This window comes from Arvicanthis niloticus, chromosome X (assembly GCF_011762505.2).
Source record: "Arvicanthis niloticus isolate mArvNil1 chromosome X, mArvNil1.pat.X, whole genome shotgun sequence".
NCBI classification, from domain to species: domain Eukaryota; kingdom Metazoa; phylum Chordata; class Mammalia; order Rodentia; family Muridae; genus Arvicanthis; species Arvicanthis niloticus.
Window position 1 is genome coordinate 52,344,267 of NC_047679.1, and position 21,236 is coordinate 52,365,502.

Genomic DNA, 21,236 nt, shown 5'->3' on the forward strand with positions numbered 1-21,236 from the left:
AGAGCTAAAAGCTGTGTAGAAGAAGTGTTCACAAAAAGAAAGAAAAGGTACTCAAGCATTGTGCTTTGGCCTGAGGAAGGGGTGTGCAGCTTAGTGATAGAATGATCACTTGCCATTCATTGTACAAAGTCCTAGATTTCAGCCACCACACTAAAATACAAGTTATGTTCTATTCATCTGGAATTTCAAATTTTAGATCTCAATGAGTCAATCTATGGAGAACATTTCAATGGAGACTTGGAGACAACAATAAATAGAATTAATTAATCCTGTATTAAAAACTTTGGGAGTCACCTGTAGCAATTACATCATATTTACACATAGGAGATTTAGAGAGACTGTTGTGTATTAACAAGCAAACATAGAGAAGAGGGTTAAGACCTTCATGGAGTTCAAAGTACATATCAAAGTTCTATATATCAAAAGAAGAACAAGAATGAAAACCAGAAGAGGAGGATGCAACGAAAGGAGGAGGAACAAGCTTGGTGTCCTGAGAGCCAAGTTTAGTGCTCCACAGGAGAGACAGGGTTGACTGTCACATGTTGCTCACTAGCTCAGAAGAACAGTGGAGTACTTGGCTTGGTCTTGTAGAAATTATGGGTAACTTTAATAAAAGTGGTCTGAGTGGCAGGGAACTAAGGCTCTTCACTAGTAATCATTCCATTGGATGGTGGTGTTTTTTTTTTTTGTTTTTTCATAGCTATAATTTTCTCTATCCTATAAGCTCCATGGAGGCAGGGCATGTGGCATAATTTCATTTGGCCTCTAGAATATTAATATTACTTGGAACATAGCAGTTATCCAATCTACTTGAATCACATTCCCAAAACATTAGCAAGAGCTTTCCTCGTGTATTTCAATGTACTAGAGTAACCCAAGAATAACTTAGTTTTACTGCTAGCCTTGTCAGGATCATGTAGCTTCCATTAAAAATTCACCCATGCCCTGTCAACTGCCAATAATCTAATTTCCTCTTAGAGTATGAACCATAAGCCTTGCTTCTCCTGACTACAAGCCAAAAAAGTAGAGAAGGTCCATCATTGTATGAAGCAAATAGTCACACTTCAATCTCTCTCCTTCAATATTTTCTTTGTATGTAATCGTAATGCAGAAGCTAACCACTGACCTTCAGTTTCATCCAAGGAAGTAGTATAGAACACTGACTTTTCTCTCGGCAAGCGCTTTGAGATTGTGATTGGTTTGTGTCTTCTTGCTGTCACTCGAGGTGGAGGCACTGGAGGTACTTGGCTATCTTCGGGTGGACCTAAATAAATCTGTAGAGAAAGAACGAAGATATCCAGGAGACAATTAGCCAATGGACTCATGGATGCATTCCAGCAGTGTATCTGGTTAACCATGTGAATACTAAAATGGATAATAGGAAAGAGGAAATTTTCTTCCTTCCTCTAACTACCAGCAAGTACTAGATGTCTCCTATCATGAAGAATGCATAGCAATGGCCCCTTAGTGTGGAGAAGTGTGCAAAGAAAAGGCACCAAGCATCCCTGGATTTTGTACTTACTCCCAGCAAGACCTCAGGTTAAGACATCTACCTTTGAGCCTAAGCATCCTCTTGCAATTGGAATATGAAGATAACAGCAACTACCCAACAGGATGTGATAAGAATTAAGTGAAAAGGGTTGTCAAGCTGCTTTGTATGGGTAGATGTGAGGGTAAAGGGCTATTAAACACACTTGTGTGTGTGTGTGTGTGTGTGTGTGTGCACGCGCATGCACATATACATACATATACATACATACATACATACATACATACATACATACTCAATATTTCTGACAGGACACTTAAGGATCTAGATCCATTGTTTGTCTCGAAGCTGATGAAGGAAGAGAAGAATGTTGGTTTTATCTCATATTATTTTGTTCTCCTACAGAAAATTTCATACTATGGCATGTTACTTATTTTTAAAAATAGAAGTAAAATAAAATTGAAAATCTCAAGTGCCTTGGATATTATTCAGAAGAGGAGTTGGAACAGTACAAGAGTAGGTGTGATCAGAATTGTTAATATGTGGAATGGCTTTGTAAAAGTGGGGAAATTAATAGGAACATTGTATGTAAATCACAGGTAACACACATTACATGGTTAAAAGAAAAAGAAAATAAGACAGTAATAAGTGGATGAATATTGAGCCACAGAATTCTAGGTCATATATTTGGTTCTCCTATCAGTATTACCATGTGAAACAGCTAGCTAGCTAGTATGTTTGCAAGCTTCTGCTCCAGTACTATAATAGTTACAAATATCCCTTATTATACCATATTATATCATAACCTTTGCACTTACTATTCATCATATGAGGAGAACTCAGCTCGCTTTCTCTCTCCAACTATCCATATAACTTTCTCACTACATTTTGCAGAATTCCAGTCAAAACACTCTCATAAAGGCCTTCCAACTCAATGGACCTAAACACTGACAACCCTACCCCTACCCAACACTTCCTATTTCTTTCTTCCCTTACCATTTGCTTAATTTTTTGTAGTTTTGACTTTAGCATTTCTTATCACTTTTAAACATATTTATTTGATGTCTCCTAGTTAGATTATTATTGTTGTTGCTGTTACTGTTGTAGTTGTTAAGATATAGCAAGTTCTCTTATGACATATTCATTTATACTTTGTTTTTGTTGACGACTCCTCTTCTCCTCTCCCTCATCTCTCTGCACCTCCACCCTCACCAATTTATCAAACACTCCCATACCCATGTTCAGACCATACATGTTCTATTACCCTTCCAGCTCCTCTTTCTTGAAACCACTTTTTTTCTCCTCTCACAGGCCCTTTCCAGTTTCCTGGCATCTACACATATTTACTCCCAAATTCACATCTTTAAAATTTGCTAGAATCTTATATGAGAGAATACAGTGTTTCTCTTTCTTAAATTGGATGCCTCGATATCTTTTCTAATTCCATTTCCCTGCAGATTTCATTTTTCTTTATGGTTGAACACAATACATTTTGTATGTGTATCGCATTTTCATTATCCATTCATCTGTTGATGGACATCTAGGCTGATTCCATTTCCTCGCCATTGTGTACAGAACAGCAGTAAACAAGGATATGTAAGTATCTCTGTGGAAGGGTGTAGAGTCCATTGGGTAAATGCTCAGGAATTGGATAGCTGAGTCATATAGTAGTTTTATTGGTAATTTTTGTGCTGGATAGTTTTATGTCAACTTGACACAGCTGTAGTCATCGGAGAGTAAGGAACTTCAATTGAGAAAATGTCTCCATAACATATGTACCCCTCCACAGCCTCTGCATCAGTTCCTGTGTCTGGGTTGCTGCGCTGTGTGAGTTACTGTCCTGGCTCCCATTGATATTGAACTGTGATATAGAAGTGTAAGACAAATAAGCCCTTCCATTCCCATTCTGCTTTTGGTCATGGTGCTTTGTTACAACAATAGTAACCCTAACCAAGACAGCTTCTTTCTTTTCTTAAAAGAAACCTCTCCTTCTGGTCTGGGCCCAAGCACTTAGCAGATCCTGGGAAGCAGCTCTGCCCCCAATCTCACAGAACCCAGAGGAAGCAGAGCTCCCTGGAGCTCTAACCCGGGCAGTATCTTAGGTAAGGAGAAAGCAACACCAGCCCCAAACAGGGAGTAACTGGGACCCACTAGGACCCAGGAAGTCACTCCTGGCCCAGAGCACTAGTTCCTTCCCATCTGGGCCCAATCACTGAGCAGATCCCGGGCAGCAGTTCTGCCCCCAATCTCACAGAACCCAGAGGAAGCAGGCCTCCCAGGAGCTCTAACCCAGGCAGTATCTTAGGTAAGCAGACAGCAATGCCTGCCCCAAACAGGGAGTAACTGGGACCCACAAGGAACCAGGAAGTCACTCCTGGCCCTGATCACTGGTTCCTTCCTGTCTGTGCCTGAGCACTGAGCAGATTTTGGGCCCCAGCTCTAACTCCAGTAGTAACACCCACCCCACAGAGTTCTGATACAACCAAGATAATAGGAAAGACAGGCTCCAGTCAGAGACAGGGGAGGTAGCATTAAGGAGATCCAGATGGCAAAAGGCAGCACAAGAACATAAGCATCAGCAATCCAGGGTACTTGGCATCATTAGAACCTGGTTCTGACACACAACAAAGTCCTGAATTCCCTGAATTCCCAGTTGTGGTGAGATAGCCACTAGGCAAGAATTGCCTCTTTTCATCTACGGACAAATTACTGTCCAGAAAAGGACACACTTGCAGAATAGTCAACTAATTATATCTGCCAAGACAGAGTAATCAGCCCTTAATAATTCTGCATCACTAGGTCTGTCAGATGATCCTGGGCCAGAAGGCTAAAGATTGGATGCTCCAACATTCTGTAGTATAGGGACTGTTCAGGTGTTCAGCGGTCTCTAGAAATTGGCTAAGTTTTAGAAGCTATGCTTTGTGCTTCCCATAATTTCAGTTAACTCAGTCATTCTGGATTTCTGATGGGGTTGAAGACTTATAGTCTCATAGCCAATCCCGGCTATTTACTTTGAGAGAAAAGATTTGAGAGGATGGTTTTCAGCTGACATTCATTCTAAAGCCAAGAAAAAAGCCAGGGTAAGAACTAAGTCTTTTAGTTAGGAGAGATGACAGAAGTTCTGGTTAGTCAACAAAATGATGGACTGGGTATTAGGACTATCTTGTACCTCACTGACACAAATTGGTATAGTTATATTCTAATTATATTTTAAGAGAAAAGTTTTATTTTAACAGGAAGGGTGATATGTAGGAGGAGCTAAGGTGGGAGGAGTAAGGAGAAGAAGAGGAGGAATAAGGCAAGGAAGAGGAGGAATAAGGAGAGGGGAGGAGAAGGAGACGAGGAGCTAGGTGACTAGAGAGAGAAAGAGAAAGAGAAAAAGAGAGGGGGGAACATGGAGGCGATGTTCCTGTGTCTCCACCAGTCAAAGATAGTTGATATATTTAGGATGGGTATTAGGTGACACTTCTGATTGATATTGGGCATTACCAAACTTATAAAGCCTTTGATTAATATTAAAAAATTGTATAAAAGCAAAAAGGAGAAGGGGGCATTGGATAGGGGTTTTATAGGGAGGGGAAATGGGGAAAGGGGATGGCATCTGAAATGTAAATAAAATATCCAATAAAAAAATAAATAAAAGAAACCTCCACACCAACTTCCATTATGACTGCACTGGATTTTAACCTTTATAAAAGCAAGTCTACTATGTTCACCACTGTCTCAGACACCCATGAGAGTACCTTGACCTGGTGTCTCAAAAATCAAGTACATTATAAATAAGACACACAAGGCTAAATGCCCCCCACCTCCAGAAAACACCATTTTAACTACTTCATTCTAAGATATGGTAATTGGGCCTTAGTTTCTTTCGGTTTGACACAAGCAGTAGTAAAAAAGGAAAGAAAACCACATAGAAGAAACACATACACCAATGGTTTCTGAGACATTGAGAATGTAGCAATGACAAATAGTGGTTTCTGAGAGGTGACAAAACAAACAAGACCAGGCTTGTGATGATTATCACACTTGCAAGTGGCAGAGAACCCTGCATTCCATAGCATATGAAGACAAACCCAAGTGGAAAATAGCAGTACCCTTTCTTAGAGGTGGAAAAGGCAAGGAGATAAGAATACCAGAGTATCAGAGAGGAGAAAGGTTTTCTAGCTCCCAAAATTTTCAAAATACTTCAGATTGAATGCAACCCCAATAGAAGTAAGCGTTTTGAAAGCTTGTTTGAAGATTTATAGGAAAATGTAAAAAGCTAAACATGGAAACTTATGATAATCAGGACAGTGTACCATTGGCACTGGTATCAGGCAGGACTGATAATACATCAATGGAACATAATAGAACATCTAAACATAGACTAATAACTATATAGATGATTAGATTTTTTCAGAAAGGCAATTTAGTACAGTTATTTATATCCTCCTTAAAGGACTCTCTTATTTTCATGAGATAGGATTTTAGGTCAACAGCCTTATTTTCAAGTCTGTTAGTATATCCATGGCCTGCTGTGGTGGGAGAACTGGGTTCTGATGATACCAAAGCATATTGGCTTCTGTTGCTTATGGTCTTGCACTTGCCTCTTCCCATCTGGTTATCTCTAGTGTCAGTTGGTCTGGGTGTCTCTTGTCTGGAGCCAGCCTCCTGTGTCCCTGGGTTGTTGCAGGTCTCCTGGGAAGCCTGTGACCCTGGGAGGCCTTCTGGGAGGCCTTCAGACTATGGGGTTTTCAGAGGGTCATACATGCCGGTGATCTGTTACACTGGCTGTAGCAGATCTCTTGGGAGGTTTCTTATGGAATGATCTGAATTATTATCTGAGTAATTTTGATGAATACAAAATCCACAGCAAAAGAACAATATCAGAAAGCTACATGTTTCCACTTATAAAAAAATATAAAAATTAACCTGTATTGTCAGAAAGTGATCAGTATTTTTCCAAGGTAGGAAACAAAGGGAAGACTCATCATCAAGGAAATCAGAAGAAAGTATAGAAAGAAGACAAACATTCCCATTCACTTAAAGATGGTGGTGATTTCAGAAATGTGTAGATATGTCAAGACTAAGTTGTACACATAGTAAGAATGCTTTATCTTACATAAGTTATAATTCTATACTCCTATAAAAACCATATAAAATGTAGTATACAATCTATATATCCACCAATAACTTTAGGTGCTATTTTGTTTGGTAAATATTTGCTTAGTAAGACTATCTCTGTATTAAGATCTTAAAATATGTTGCCACTATTTTTCTAACTACTGTTTCTTCTTTTAACTTCTAGATAACATTCTTGTCAAGGTTATTTTGTGTCATATGAGAGAGAGAATTCTAAGCTTAGCAAATAAATATAACAGGCAAATTTGCATATTTTACCATTAGTATAAGCCTTAAAACTAATCCAACTATGCTTTCCTAACCAAAATACAAATGGTAGCTATTATGAAAAATAATTTAGAAGATATTATTAATACATATTAAGGTAAATTATGAGAAAATACAATGCATATAATAGTTAAGGAGCTAGTATCAAGTAATAAGAAATAAGCAAGCTGCTAAAACAAAAAAATAGAGAAAGGCATTTAGGAAGATATAAGAAAAAGAAAACACATAGCTCAGAAACATGAAATTGTAACTTCACTGACAATCATAAAATCTGTATTAAAAGACTAATACATAATATTTCTCAATTAGACTATTACACAGAACTAGTAAATAGATGGACAAAAGTCATCTTTATAAGCTCTGTTGATAGTGTGATTTGTTTTAGCTGTATTTGATTTCATTGAAGCAGTGACTGTAAGTGTTCTTTTAATTATCAACACTTCTAGGATTCTCACTGAGCAAAAATATCAATATAAATATATGGTGATAACTTCCATGCCGCATTCCTTAAATGAAATTTTAAAAATCATATATCATAAAGATGGCTATGTAAATTATGATTCATCTAGAGATGAATATTATGTAACTATTAAAAAGTAATGTAGATTCATAGGAAAAATGAAAAAATTTAGTAAATATTTTAAAGTAGCTAATAGGGTAGTGTGGATATGGCCGCGTAATTTAAATATGATTTTATATGTGTATATATTAATATTTACTTGCTTTTTAGTGCCATTTAACAAAGAACATAAGTTTTAGGAATGTAACATGCCTGAGTTCAAATCTTAGCTGTGTATCTGTTACCTAGTCATCTTAGGTAAAGCTATTTAATTTCTCTGGGCCTCAATATGCCAACCTGCCCAAAGATATGCCAACCATCTTAAAACACAATTATAATGGTCATCTGGTAAGTATAAGTACTTCTCTAACATTAATTCCGTGCTTTCCTCCCTGAAGAGCCTATGTATTTTAAGACGAGAACTTCTCAACTGAGGGCAATTTTGTCTCCCAGGGCATCTTTAACGTTGCCAATGAAATATGTTGTTGTCACAATTATAGAAAGGGGAGTGGTCTGCAGTCGAGAAAGGCCAGGGATACTGCTAAACATTGCATTCATGTAATACACAGGACAATCTCCACAACTAAGAACTATTGGCCCAAACTGCTAAAATAAAGTCAAATTTTAAAAAATTTTGCTCTGTTAAAATAGAATAATAATAATGGCAAATAATTACTCAACGTGGGTAGGATCCAAGAAAAATTGTATTCTGGATTGTGTTTCTGAATATACTTTGAAAAGGTTCAATACGGTGAAGAAACAGAATACATACTGTGTTGGTGAGTATTTTTTAAACCAACTATTCATCTCTCCATTCACCCACCCACTCATTCATCAAATACTTCATAAATAATAAATACAATTCCTGAATTGTAAACAATAAATACAATTCCTGAAAACATCCTCATCATTGCAACCTTCTTGTTCAGTTAGATGTAATTATTGCTGAGTACTTATAAACACACCTGAATGTTTTTCTTTCCTGTTTGTCCGTGCACTACATGTATGTCATGCCTGAAGGTCAAAACAGGGTGTGGGAACCCCAGGACTGAAGTTACAGATGGTTCTGAGCCTCTATGTGAAAGGTAGAAATTCAACCTGGATCCTCTGGAAGAGCAGTAGTTTCTCTGCACTCCTGAGCCATCTCTCTAGCCCCAAATATTATTTACAATTATCACCACTATCCTATTTGCCAAGTCCAAAGTCTCATTTTTCAATCTCACTTTGACTTTTCATCAGTTTTGCAAAAATTACTTAATCCTTTCCTAGCAATGTCTTTCCCATTCCTTTCCACTTTCTATTTGACTCTGAGCCTTGTCCCATGTCTTTCCCTGATTCCCAATAAATATTAATATTGTCCAAGATTGTGCTCTTGCACTCTCATGAGTGTAGACTCACCATGGCAGCAGTTCCATCTATTCTCACTTCCTATACTCTCAGACTCGTCTAATATATGTGTGTGTGTGTGTGTGTGTATGTATGATATATGTATGTATGTATGTATATTAAAGCATCTGATTCGGTACTCAGTGATGCCATGGCCAATCCAGAAGCATCTCAAACAACATGTCTACAATAATCACCACACTCAACTCCTCTATTCTAATTTATTACCTAAAGCAATGGTAATGCCCAAGCCAGAAATCTCTATATTATTCTAACATCCTCCCACTGTCTCTCATTTCACATCCATTTAGTCAGTAAGTTCTCCCAATTACACCTCCTTATATGTCTTTCTCTTTCTAATATATCTAATCTCTTTCTTATGCTTACTGCCAGTGCCTTCGTTCAGAGTATCATGCCTATCCATGATTACTATATAGCCTCCAAATCAGTCCTTCAGCTTCCAGTCACTCCATTCTTAAACCCGTTTACTTCACTATATGCTATATGTAGAGTGATCTTTCTTAACTCAAATTTAACTATGCTGTTCCTTAGTTTAAAATATCTCAGTAACCCCTCACTGTTTTGAGGACAAAGTTCAAATAAAAACCCTTAATTGCCAGGGGGCACTCTAAAACCCACCCACTGCTCATAGTCTTCATTTTCCTGTATTTCTCCATTTGCCTCAGACTACCACTATGCTGGACTATCATAGCTGTTTGTGCTCTTAGCTATTGAGTTCATTGGCTTCAGCTTTCCACTCTCTCGTTCTTGTATGTGTCCAGGGCTTCTATGACTGGCAGACCTCATTCCTCCTGTGGTAGAAGCTACTCACTGCGCATCCTAACACCTACCCTCTTGTTCGTCCTTAATAGAGGGCATTGTGTTTTAGCTGAGTACCCATGCCTGCATTTCTTAGCATCTCTTGTTATCAGGTGAGGCCATGAAACTATGGCTTAAACAGTGAAAGTAAGCGGAAAAATGGTGCATAACAACCTTTTGAATTATGCTTTTACAAAGAAGCTGGATATGTTCCATTCTGTCTCTTTTACATTTCTATCTGGATGGGAAAAAAGGCAAATGGAACACTAACTAGAACTTAAGTGATGTAATGAGGATGGTGAGATGTCTGATCATGGACTGTCTCCTCTTCTGTTCTATATAAGATTTTTAAAAATGAACTTCTGCCTTACTTGAACCACTGAATTTACAATGCCCCTTTATAGGACACTTTCAATATAGAGAGTTTGCTGGTACCTCAATTACTCTACTCTTCTGACTTTCAAGATTCTCCTCATGAATTTACTGCTGGGGAAAAAACGTCTATGGTCAGGTGTGCTGGTGTTCAAGTGTGCTCCCAGCATTTGGAAGGCTAAGGCAGGAGGATCAAGGGTTCAGGCCACCCTGGACCATATAGCCTCATATTTCATCCAAAGTAAAAGGACTGAAAATGAAGAAGAAGATGAGAATGAATAAGAGGAGAGAATTGATAAAAGAGGTGGAGAGGGAGGTGGTGTTGAGGATGGAGAACCCACCACCATTTCTCCATGTATTTCTACTGATTCCAGCATATGTTTTCATCATGATATTTAACACTTTACATGCCAAGTATTAGTTGAAACAGAATTCCCAGGCAGTCTTATTCCGCTCCTGACATCAGAGATTTTCCACTCATCCACATGTAAATGCTGGGGCCTAATGGGGGCACTAAACAGGAAGCTGCAGTTCAATAACGGCTATTGCAATTAATTGATGAATCTTGGCTACCAGGCCCAGTAGCACATTAAATAACAGAAACTATTTATTTATTTATTGTTTTTTTAGAGGGCTGACATTTTATTAAAGATGTTGGTTCTAACAACTTTTCTCTTTTTTCCCTTTTTTAAATTGGTTATAATATTTACATTTCAAATTCTATCCCCTTACCCCATTCCCCCCACCACCCAGCAACCCCTTATCCCATCCCCCCTCCTTTTGCTTCTATGAGGGTGTGATTTTCCTGTTTCTATGATGCTGTTTCCGTTAACATAAACTGTCTCCTAAATTTCTAAATCCTTCCCTTTGTGTTATTAAATCACCTTTTTTCTTTTTTTTTCTTTTTTAAAAATTGGGTATTATATTTACATTTCAGATTTTATCCCCTTATCCCACTTCCTCCTACCACCCAGAAACCTCCTATCCCATCCCCCTCCTAATGCTTCTATGAGGCTGTGCCCCCACCTACCCCCCACCCCCACTACCCCTCCCCACCCTCACATTCCCCCCCACACTCTGTGTTCGTTTTTCATGGGACCAAGAATCACCTCTCCCACCTATGCCCAACAAGGCCATCCTCCCCTACATATACTGCTGGAGTCATGGGTCCCTCCCTATGTGCTCCCAGGCTGGTGGTTTAGACCCTGGGGGCTCTGGTTGGTTGGTATTGTTGCTTTCCTCCTGGAAACTCTTTTTAATCATGTGTTCTTTTTCCAACTGGAAAGGAAAAGAGAGAGTATCGCACAGAGGCTCATGAATCTGGTTCGAGTCAGGCTCAGTTGTGTTGAGGCTTTGTTACTTACTAGCTATGCAACCCTAGGTAAAACATGAGGCTTCAGCTGCAAAACAAATATAATAACTACCTCATAGAGTTGTGGCCACTGAATGAGATTATGAGCTTAAACTCTAGCACTGTAGGGTATCAATATTTGGTAACTGTTATAATTATTACCAACACTAGAGAGAATTTACACCCATGTTTACTTGGGTAAAGACAGACGCAAAATGAAATGTATGAGTCAGGAGAAAAGATCAATGGAAGAAGAAATAGTTTGGCTTGAATGATTCTGTGGTACACAGAACAGAGGAAGGATATGGATTCAGGGGCTCTTCAAAGTCTCCACCACATCAAATGATCTTTTATGCCTCTCCTCATTACACAAACTATCTCCATCTCACTGACAACAGCACGTCCGTGAAGCCTGCTTTTCTTTACAAAGCAGGGCTAGTGACTGAGACACTGAACAGGAATCTTCTGAGACGTGTTCTACCCATATACCAGTAAGCAGGCTTCAGAGAAGGTACATGGTAAGCTTAAAACTGTATTCTGTTTAAATGAGCGAAGTCTAGAAAAGAGCCATATAATTCCTGTTGTGTGACCACTCTGAAATTAAAATGTGGCCTGCATAACCCCAAAGTCATCACAGATTGCAACATCCTTTCCAAAGCTGGTCTGCAGATGTAAACCATAGAGCCAAACTTTAATGTGGAAATTTTGGCAGTTCCTGTGGTAAGAAGAACTGATTTACCTCTTTCAGTTCTTAGGCCCTCCAAAGACCTCACTGTGTGTATATTTTCAGTGTTTTGGTTACTTTGGGAGACAGAGTTTTATTCTGTACCCCAGGTTGTCCTGGAATTCATTATGTGTAGCTCAGGATGGCCTTGAACTTATAGCAATCCTCTTGTCTCAGCCTCTAGAGTACTGTAAATTAGTTGTTCACTGCCTGGCCCACATCTCTTTTCACTGTTTTTAACTCTTATGAACTCCTATGTACAACTCTATTGCCTTTAAGAGGAGAAATGAAGCAAATGGTTATGCTGCTCGTTTCACTACAGAATCTCTACTGTTCAACATGCCAAACATACCTCTGCCTCGGGGCCCATGTAATTGGTTTTCAGTATTCATATCATGGAACTGTTCTTCCCTGTTATATAACTATATAACTTTATTGGTTTTTGTAATCAAGAGCACCAAGTCTCTTGATTAACTGTCGGCAGGCCAAGTTTAACAAGAAATCATTTTTATTTTTATTTTTATTTTTATTTTTATTTTCATTAGGAAAGGGGAATTGGAGAGGAAGAAGTAAAGAACCACAGCCTTCTCAGCTTAATCCTACCACTGATTTTTTTGACTATCCATGAAAAGACTTCAATCTAAGCCAGTTCTGATAAAGGACAGTATACCATTTAAGGAGAAGAAACAAACCCAAAACTCACAGGATATGAGGCTTTTCTACTAGGCAATGATGAAAGATACAGATCCAAGCTCCCTAACACTTTCTTCTATTAGTGTAAAGAGAAGGTGACAGCAATAACAGGGAAAGATAAAACAGGTCTAGATATTGACTCAGAGAGGTAAGTATGGTACAGCTTTGATAATAATAAACTTTTCCCAAGGTCAAGTGATGGATCAGGGTTGGTTTTAATGGAAAACTCTTATACCAGGTTTCTGTGTTAGGCACAGATCTAAGTACTTTGCATATATTTCCTTATTTAGTGACTCTTCCCAATGTTTTTTTTCTCAAAAAAAAAAAAAAAAAAAAACCCTTGAGTTTGAAGCACATGATTACCCAACTACTGTGTTACGGTCAGCACAGAATTCATCTATCTATCCACCCTTTTGACACTATTAAAAGAGTAGAGAACAGTTGGAAATGGAGAAGTAAATTTGACAAGACACTGGTCCTCATTTTCCCTTCTCTGGACTCTGGGGTCTCATGGAACTGAAACAGTAAGCGGGCATTCTTATATAACAGACAGACTAGACCAATTTGGAGAAAAAAGCTGGAGAGGGAATTTGAGGCCAAGGGCTTGGCTGGGAATAAAGAGTATGTATTTATTTTCCAAGGCCACCTGATAATAAGTAGCAAAGCCGTGTTATGAACTCAGAAGTGTCTGACTTCAAGGATAACATTCTTTCTACTATATAAGAAGGAAACATTTAAGGTTTAACAACCAATTCTTTGAATGGGAACAGGTTTGGGTAGAATTTGTTTTCCCACCCATCAAAACCCAAGAAACCACAGGCCTGACTGAATTCCCTCTGCAACTAGGTAAGAACTCATTAAGTTTTTGTGGTCACTAAGAATGAGTATAGAAAACTGATCTCAGAGAGGGATGAGAATATAATATGGGGCCAAACTAGTGTTCATTTGTGGACGCATGGTTAGCACTGAGTGAAATACCCACAGAGTTGAATGTTCAAGGCTTGGTCTAACAGAAATCTGTATTCGAGACTCTATTGCCCTCTCATATTAAGTGTTGCCTAGGGTAAGAGACAGACATCCAATTCCAGGCCATTCTTCTTCTTTCTAACAGGTTCTGATGCCTAAATCTGGGTCATCCCACTTGGGTTTTGAGGCACAGCCAAAAGTGAATTATCAGGGTTCATGATTGGCTTGTCTATGTTTGGTGATGCATCTTTTCTGTCCTGTATTTAGATGTGAAAAGGAAGTTTAATGTAAGATGGTCATTTTCCAATTGTCCAAGACCGAGAGATCAAACTCAACTCTTGCCAGTCTTCACAGATCTGAACAACTATGGAGCTTCACCCCAGATGGGGATTCTAGGTTGTATATATCAGATTGTACCAGAACAAATAAAAAATGGAAAGGAAAGAAAAGAACAACAACAAATCCTACCTTGACTTTCTATAAACCAAAGCCCTAATACTTGGCCCTGATAAGTCCCAGTTTTGCACCAGCTCTCCATTTATACTCTGGCTGATACTAGACTGAGCTTTCTGAGGTCTGTGTATATTAGCAGAAACTGTATTTTCAACTACATTAGAAACAAAGGTGGCCAATAGGGTAAAAAATAATAAGCTCTTAGCATTTGGCACAAACCACTTTAAACATCAAGTATGTCACCAAGTTTGCTTGGAGTATGTACAGAACTTTGAAAATGTCACGCCTGTTGTAAACAAGAGCCAAGTTTTAAAAGAGGGCTGTCATTAAGACTGTCTTTTGACTCAGCAACACATAGACTTTAAGATGTTTTTTTAAGATACAATATTTTAGAATGCTATCTACTTCTATTCATACACTGAACTTATAAGAAAACGAATATCCAAAAAGGAGATATGACATACCCAGGGCTCCAAAACTAGTAGAAGGTAGAGTTGTGATCAGAGCCCAAGTTCTAAGACCCAATATGGTACCCTTTCCCTTAAAGTACAGCATCTACTGTAGAAAATAGCTGCCACCTTCCATTGACTATATTTACTAGGTCTGTCATCCATGCTCTGATTATCCATTTCCCTGGTTGGTTGCCTTGGAGTGAGAACACCAAGGGAAAACAGTAAGATCCTGCTAAGAATGTTTCTGACTGGAATGGAAAATTATGTGTTTTCTACTAAGAATGGATTGTTAGATATCAAGTGGTGTGCTTCTTTTGGACCAACATAGGATGATTTAGGCTGTGGAAGTTAAGAGCTTCTTTACCACAAGGAAAGAGAAGTAAATAAACGTCTGAGAACCTCTAAGACAAGCTTGTTTTACTACAATGAATTAAGAGACAATAAAGTAAAATGATTATAGGAGAACATCACCACTAAGATCAAGTTTGCTTCCTGTCCATAGTATAAAATACTGGTGGGAGAGGTCATGGAGATGGTCAATGTGCTACATACAAAGTACTTGACACCTTTGTCATATGGAATCCTCCTAACTCTGAGGTAGGGCTAATCATTACTCTCCTTTTTAAAAGAAGGCAAAAAAGGCTCAGGGAGATAAACTGACTTGCTCAAGACCACCCAACTAGCAAAGGATACAATTAGGACTACACCCCAGTGCTGTCTGGTTCTAACATTACTTTTCCATTCTTTGCATTACATTCTCATTACTAGATAATTTACTAGAAAACCCTCCAGACGTAACCTAACCTGGGCACTTCCTGGTTTCTTTGTCTTAATCCAAAGAGGTAGCAATGACCAAATCATCAGCCACAAAAGTATCAGAGAACAGAAATAAACCACACAATCTTTCAGTGCTTCTCTACTGATCCCCTGCCTCCAAAACTCCTATTGGCACAACTGCCTGACTGCAGAAAATCAGTCTTGTTCCAAGTCTGGCTGCCAGAGTCCACCATCTGGCCCTCTAGCCTACTGACCCCAGTCTTACTATATCGTCTAGACTTTGACCTGAGACTTCAGAGCACTCTAAAGCAATGGCAGAGGCAGAGATAAATTCTATGAAACAATCATTGTCTACTGAGGAAAAAATGGTCTATATGATTTTGGAAATCTTTTTAGATCTTCAAGGGCTAAGGATGTAGCTCAGTGGTAGCATGCTTTCCTAACAGTTCACAGTGCAGTGCACGGCCCTGAGTTCCATGTACAGAATATTGAACATCAACAATAAAAAAGTAATACTACAATTAAAATCTGATTATTTTATTTATAAATGTGTTTCCACCTGGACATGCAAACTAGATATGAACAAAAAGAGATTTGATTTTTATCTCCCACAATTTAGCATTTCTATGTCTCATTACCTACCAGTAAAATTGGAGAAAACCTCAGAGCTGGTAGAATTACTCTATAGGATATTAAATACAAAAGATTTAGCATATAGTAAGTCCTCATTAAATGCTATCTACTGTTTTTACTGCTGCAATGGATATAGTGGCAGCTGGAGAAAAGAAATGGAAAGGAGAGTGAACTGTCATCTTTTGCTGAAACTCAAGAGAACTATCAGGATGACCAGAATTGACAGAGTGAGTCATAATGAGCATTTCAAGTCACTGAAAGTCACACTGGGGGCAAATATCACTCCCAAATGCACCCTGTACTTCACACGCCATGTAGTCAGGTTTGGACATGCTTATTCACCTGAAACAAGTCCTAACCTTGCTTTAAAGCCTAAGAGAACCAGACTTCTAGAGAACGTGTGAAGATCTCAGCTCCACCAGGGTTGAAATCTCAAAACTGTTTTTAAAGATTCATTATGACTAATGAACACATCTGAAATTTCTCAATCTTAATAATTCTCTGTTGAAAGATATTTTTCTTCAGGTTACACTTTGATCTTAATATTCATACTTAAAGATATTTTTCTGAAGATTCATTTGGAAATGTTTGCCAAATTCTCAGCTAACTACATATTAGATTCTGAAAATGTCCTAACATGTACAAACTAATAAAAATGTTATTTTTAATAACTTTTAGCTTAACCTTATCATTTCAGAAATTAAACACACTGAAGCACAGACCTGGCTTAATTAGATTCTCTCACCTACTCTATATACCTATGTCACACACATACTCTCTCTCTCTCTCTCTGTCACACACATAACATGTACTAGAAATGATTATAAGATGACGATAAGTACATTTTAAAGTATAAAAAGTTTTATAGTAAAATATATAATTTGTATTGATCAGTTGCACTTAAAATTAATCTATATATGTACAGTGTGTGTGTGTGTGTGTGTGTGTGTGTGTGATTTATTACTCCAAAAAAGGAGAGGGTGAGAAACACATTTTTCTGTTCTCTTGCTGCCCTCTGGTGGCAGACTCGAATTCTCAGAAGCCAATTTTCAGAAAGAATAAACAGAGCTGTGGTCTGTATCCTCAGGGCTGCTAGATTGGGTGTTAGAAAAATACATAAATCAAAGTTGTTTTTCAAAAGGGACTCTTGTTTGCCTCCTCAAATCCATCATGTTGCTACAACATCGATGCAATTGTTTTCCTGGATAAGTTCCTATTTGGACATTTGGGAACAGAGGCAGCATTTGAGTTTGCACAAACTTTGTACTAAAAACAATCGTGCTTTTTCTGGCCAGTTTACAAGAATTGCCCTCAATCATGTGCAACAAGAGCTGTATCATTCAGTATTCCTGTTCCTTTAACTATGGCTTCTAACGACACTCATCTTTAGAGAAGGTAAAACCCGCTCTGACACATATTAGTACTGAATTTCCCAATTATCTTGAAAATAATGTCATTCCCAGAAAACAATACTGACACCAGTAAGCAACATTGTGTAGAACTGGAAAGCAATTACCCACTCACTAAAAGGCAACTATTGGATTAGAGCTAGAGCTCACTGTTACGACAGTCAGAGTGTGTGCGGTGCCCTGTGTTACATCCCCAGTACTAAAATATATGTAAAGAAAAATCAAAGTATTGTGATACACCAATTAGCAGTGGAGAGCAAACACAGCAGCAGTAACAATACCTAAGTCAGTGCTGGTGATGCAAAGATAAGCACAACTTAGAGCACTCTTAGCATTTCACCTAAAAATTAATAGGTCTCCGTACACTGGGATGCAGCCTTAACCTGACAGAACAGAATTTGTCTGAGTTTTGCCACTTAACACACTCAGTTTCTCTGAATCTAGAAAAATAAAATAAATAATACGCATCATTTCAGAGTCAGACTGAGAACTAGATGAGCTAAGAGTACAGTGCACCTCACTGCACCCAGCCCGATTCCAGGGTCACTGCACAAAAATCTAAGTCTGAGGAAGCTAACAACTGATTTCTAGCATTACCATGGTGGGATCAGGAGCAATAAAGGAGGAACGTGCTAACGTCTGGCTACTCGGCTGACAAAATGCATTGTCAAAGTACATTTGAGATAATAGATAGGCAAGACTCAAGGCTGGCACCTGAGTTCTTTTATAAACTTCCCGAGAACTGTAAAGGTAGGCTAGGAGTTGCCAAAAACTAGAAGTAGGACTAAAGTTGGAGCAAAGCACTTTATAAAGAGCTTTATGTAAAATCCAGTGCCTGGGGCCAGAAGATCTTTAAAGTCACTTTCTTATTCTGATATTCAAATGGATCCATCCCATATTCTGTCTCCTTAAGTGAAATAGCATTCTGTCCTCAGAACTAAATCACTAAGAACTGCCTTCACAGCTGACCTCTCTCTTTCCCTGTAGTTCCCAGCAGCTCCCCTAAACACAATGTTCAGAAACCAAAATTCAACTTTCCTCTGTCAGTCCAAATTACATTGCTATAGCAGGTCCCAGCGCCCTGTTACACACACACTACTCCATGAGCTAAAGAGAGTGAGAACTTGAGAATAATTGATAGTGCTGTTCTAAGGGATTAGTGTCAGGGGACAACTTCCTTTCCCTCATTACTTAGCTGGTCTCCTACTTTAGAGATGATTCAAATTATTTAAAAAAAAAAATAACGTTAAGACAGATCTAGAAATGGGCTCCTTTAAACATCAGCGTGCCCAGTATATTCAAGTTTTATTTACAGACTATCTCCATGGATACCCTTAAAAGAGAGGCTGATAGAGAAACTTAAGCCCATTGTGTTTAAGTCCCTTTCTATGAAAGGGCAAGCATAAGTGGAAAAAATATTACTGAAATTATAATATATGTCAACTGAAAAATAATATCCCATTAGCTGAACAACTTGGCAGGAACATATAATCCCCAGTACTTGTAGTGCAGCCTCAGCTCTCACATATATTAGCTCTTTTAATCCCCACAACTATTCTATGTAGTTACACCTGCACACGGTCCATAACTTCTGCAACAACCTCATATATAATTTTCTCTTTTTCAAAAAGGGCAATTTGATAAGTGAATGATAAACTGGAAGTTCATTTTCTATATCCACATAGGTTGTCTACCATGAAGTAAATTTATACATCAGAAAACTCTTGGTTATCATGTTGCTTTTTGAAAACATAGTCAGTATACATCTTTAGTATCATAGAAAGGTCAGAACCACAGTCACTTAATACATATTTACAAGCTAGTAGGGTGTGACAACTTCACTCTGCTACTGAGTATAGGTAAGCAGAAATGACCTCCTATTGGAGCCTGTGGACAACAGATAGCCAACACTTATGGTTGTTCCTCACATGATGCTACACTATGTAGTTTGGGATCTTGACCAAACAGATAGCAAAACACATTTTTCTAAACCCCATTGGGATTAAGTTCATTCACTGAAGATCAGATCTTTTTGGTAAAATAAAGTTGGCTTTTTCTCTTTAAAATTTATCAAGATAAAGTTTATAGAAATTTGGGGGTTTTGAGTGATAACATACTAAACATGTCATCATCATTCTTCTGTCCACTCACAAATGAATAAGAACATTTGAAGTGTAGTACGTCAGGACATACTGAAGCACTTCCATGGCTCCCTTCTGCCTGGAGCTCAACTCAAACGCCAAAATTTGGATACTGTATTGGTGACTTTTGTTGCTGAGATAAAACGCCATGACCAAAGGCAACTTGAAGAAGAAAGAGATTATTCAGGCCTATGGGTCCAGAAGATGAGTCCACACTGGCAAGGACATATGGTACCGGGAATGGTAGCAGAACCAGGAAGCAGCAAGATCATAGTCCTATCCACTAGCAGGAAATGAGCAGAGCAAATTATACAAGAGGTGAGTGGGACAAGGCTTTTAACTTTCAAAACTGACCTTCCTTCAGCAAAGTTCCACCTCCTAAAGCTTCAAGAACTTTCCTCAAGTGGTGCCAATCAACTGGGGACCAAATTTCAAATTTCTGAACCTATGGGGGACATCCTTCAAACTACCACAGATATCTTCTAACACAAATCTTCACTATGTGGATGATCTTCTGGCAAGTCTATTCTCAACTATAGCCTTGGATTTTTAATCTCTAATGGCCATCCCCACTACTTAATGCAAGTATTCATTTTCAAGAACTCAGCAAAGACGCTGAAGTAGCCTAGTGTATATTTGAGTTCATATTAAATCTGAGTTCCCAAACTTGCTCATTCTGCAACCCTGTACAAGTCAGTTAACTACGCCTTCACTTCTCCTAATGTGAACTTAGGTGGAAAGTGTCTCCAATAATGCCCAATATATAGTTGGAATGTGATGGATAAATTAAAATCCCTGAAGAGGATTCGTGTAAATAGCTTTTGTGTCTCCTGACAAATGCTCAGGAAAGTAAACTATGGGTTCTACAGAGAATCTGTTCTTGGTTCATCTTGTTTTAATTAAGAAACTGTGTGTCTATTTTTCAGAAAGGCTATCCTATATTATAGTACCATTTGAAATGTATGACATGTTTGAGTTTTTATATACCCTCATTGCCATTTTGAATTCTCATTAGTTTTACTTAGCTGTTCTGTTAAGCATGTAATAATATCTCATTTGGGTCTTATTTGTATTTCCCTAACGGTTAGTTATCCTGAACAACTTTTAATCTCTTCCTTGCCATCTGTACATATAGTTCATGACTTTTACCTAGTCAAATAATTAGAATGTTTGATTCTTTGTGGTTGGTTTGAGAGTCCTTTATATATTCTAGATATGGATCCTTTGCAACTTGTTAGCAACATGGATAAAAATCCAATCAACTGATTTCTTTTTTTTTTCCTTTCTGGGTTGTATTTTGGGCATCCCATTGAAAACCTTTTCAAAAAGTCCAAGGGCCTGAATACTTTCTCCTATGTAGTTTACCAAAATTTTACCTGCAATTGAATATTCCAACTTTTTGCTGTTAATTTTGCTTCTTTTTACTCAATCCATTTTGAGTTGACCTTTGCACATGCTATGAGAATTGAAGTTCACTTTCATTACCAATGTATATACAATTTCCCACAGAATATCTTTTTTTTTAAAATCTTTGCAGAACTTGGAGATTTAACTTGGGGCCTGATTTATATAAGACAAGTACTCTCCCACTGACCTACGTTCCCAGTCATTTTTTTTACCT

The 21,236-nt window shown here is 38.2% G+C and overlaps 1 protein-coding gene across 2 annotated transcripts in view; it reads right to left on the reverse strand.

The window, feature by feature from the left end:
- The window catches only part of Ophn1 (oligophrenin 1), a 308,721-nt gene that overhangs the window by 26,297 nt on the left and 261,188 nt on the right, over positions 1 to 21,236 (reverse strand). For both annotated transcript variants that reach the window (XM_076918793.1, XM_034485518.2), the window contains exon 20: positions 1,127 to 1,274. In XM_076918793.1, the coding sequence (XP_076774908.1) occupies positions 1,127 to 1,274 (148 nt within the window). The remainder of the gene's footprint in view (positions 1 to 1,126; positions 1,275 to 21,236) is intronic.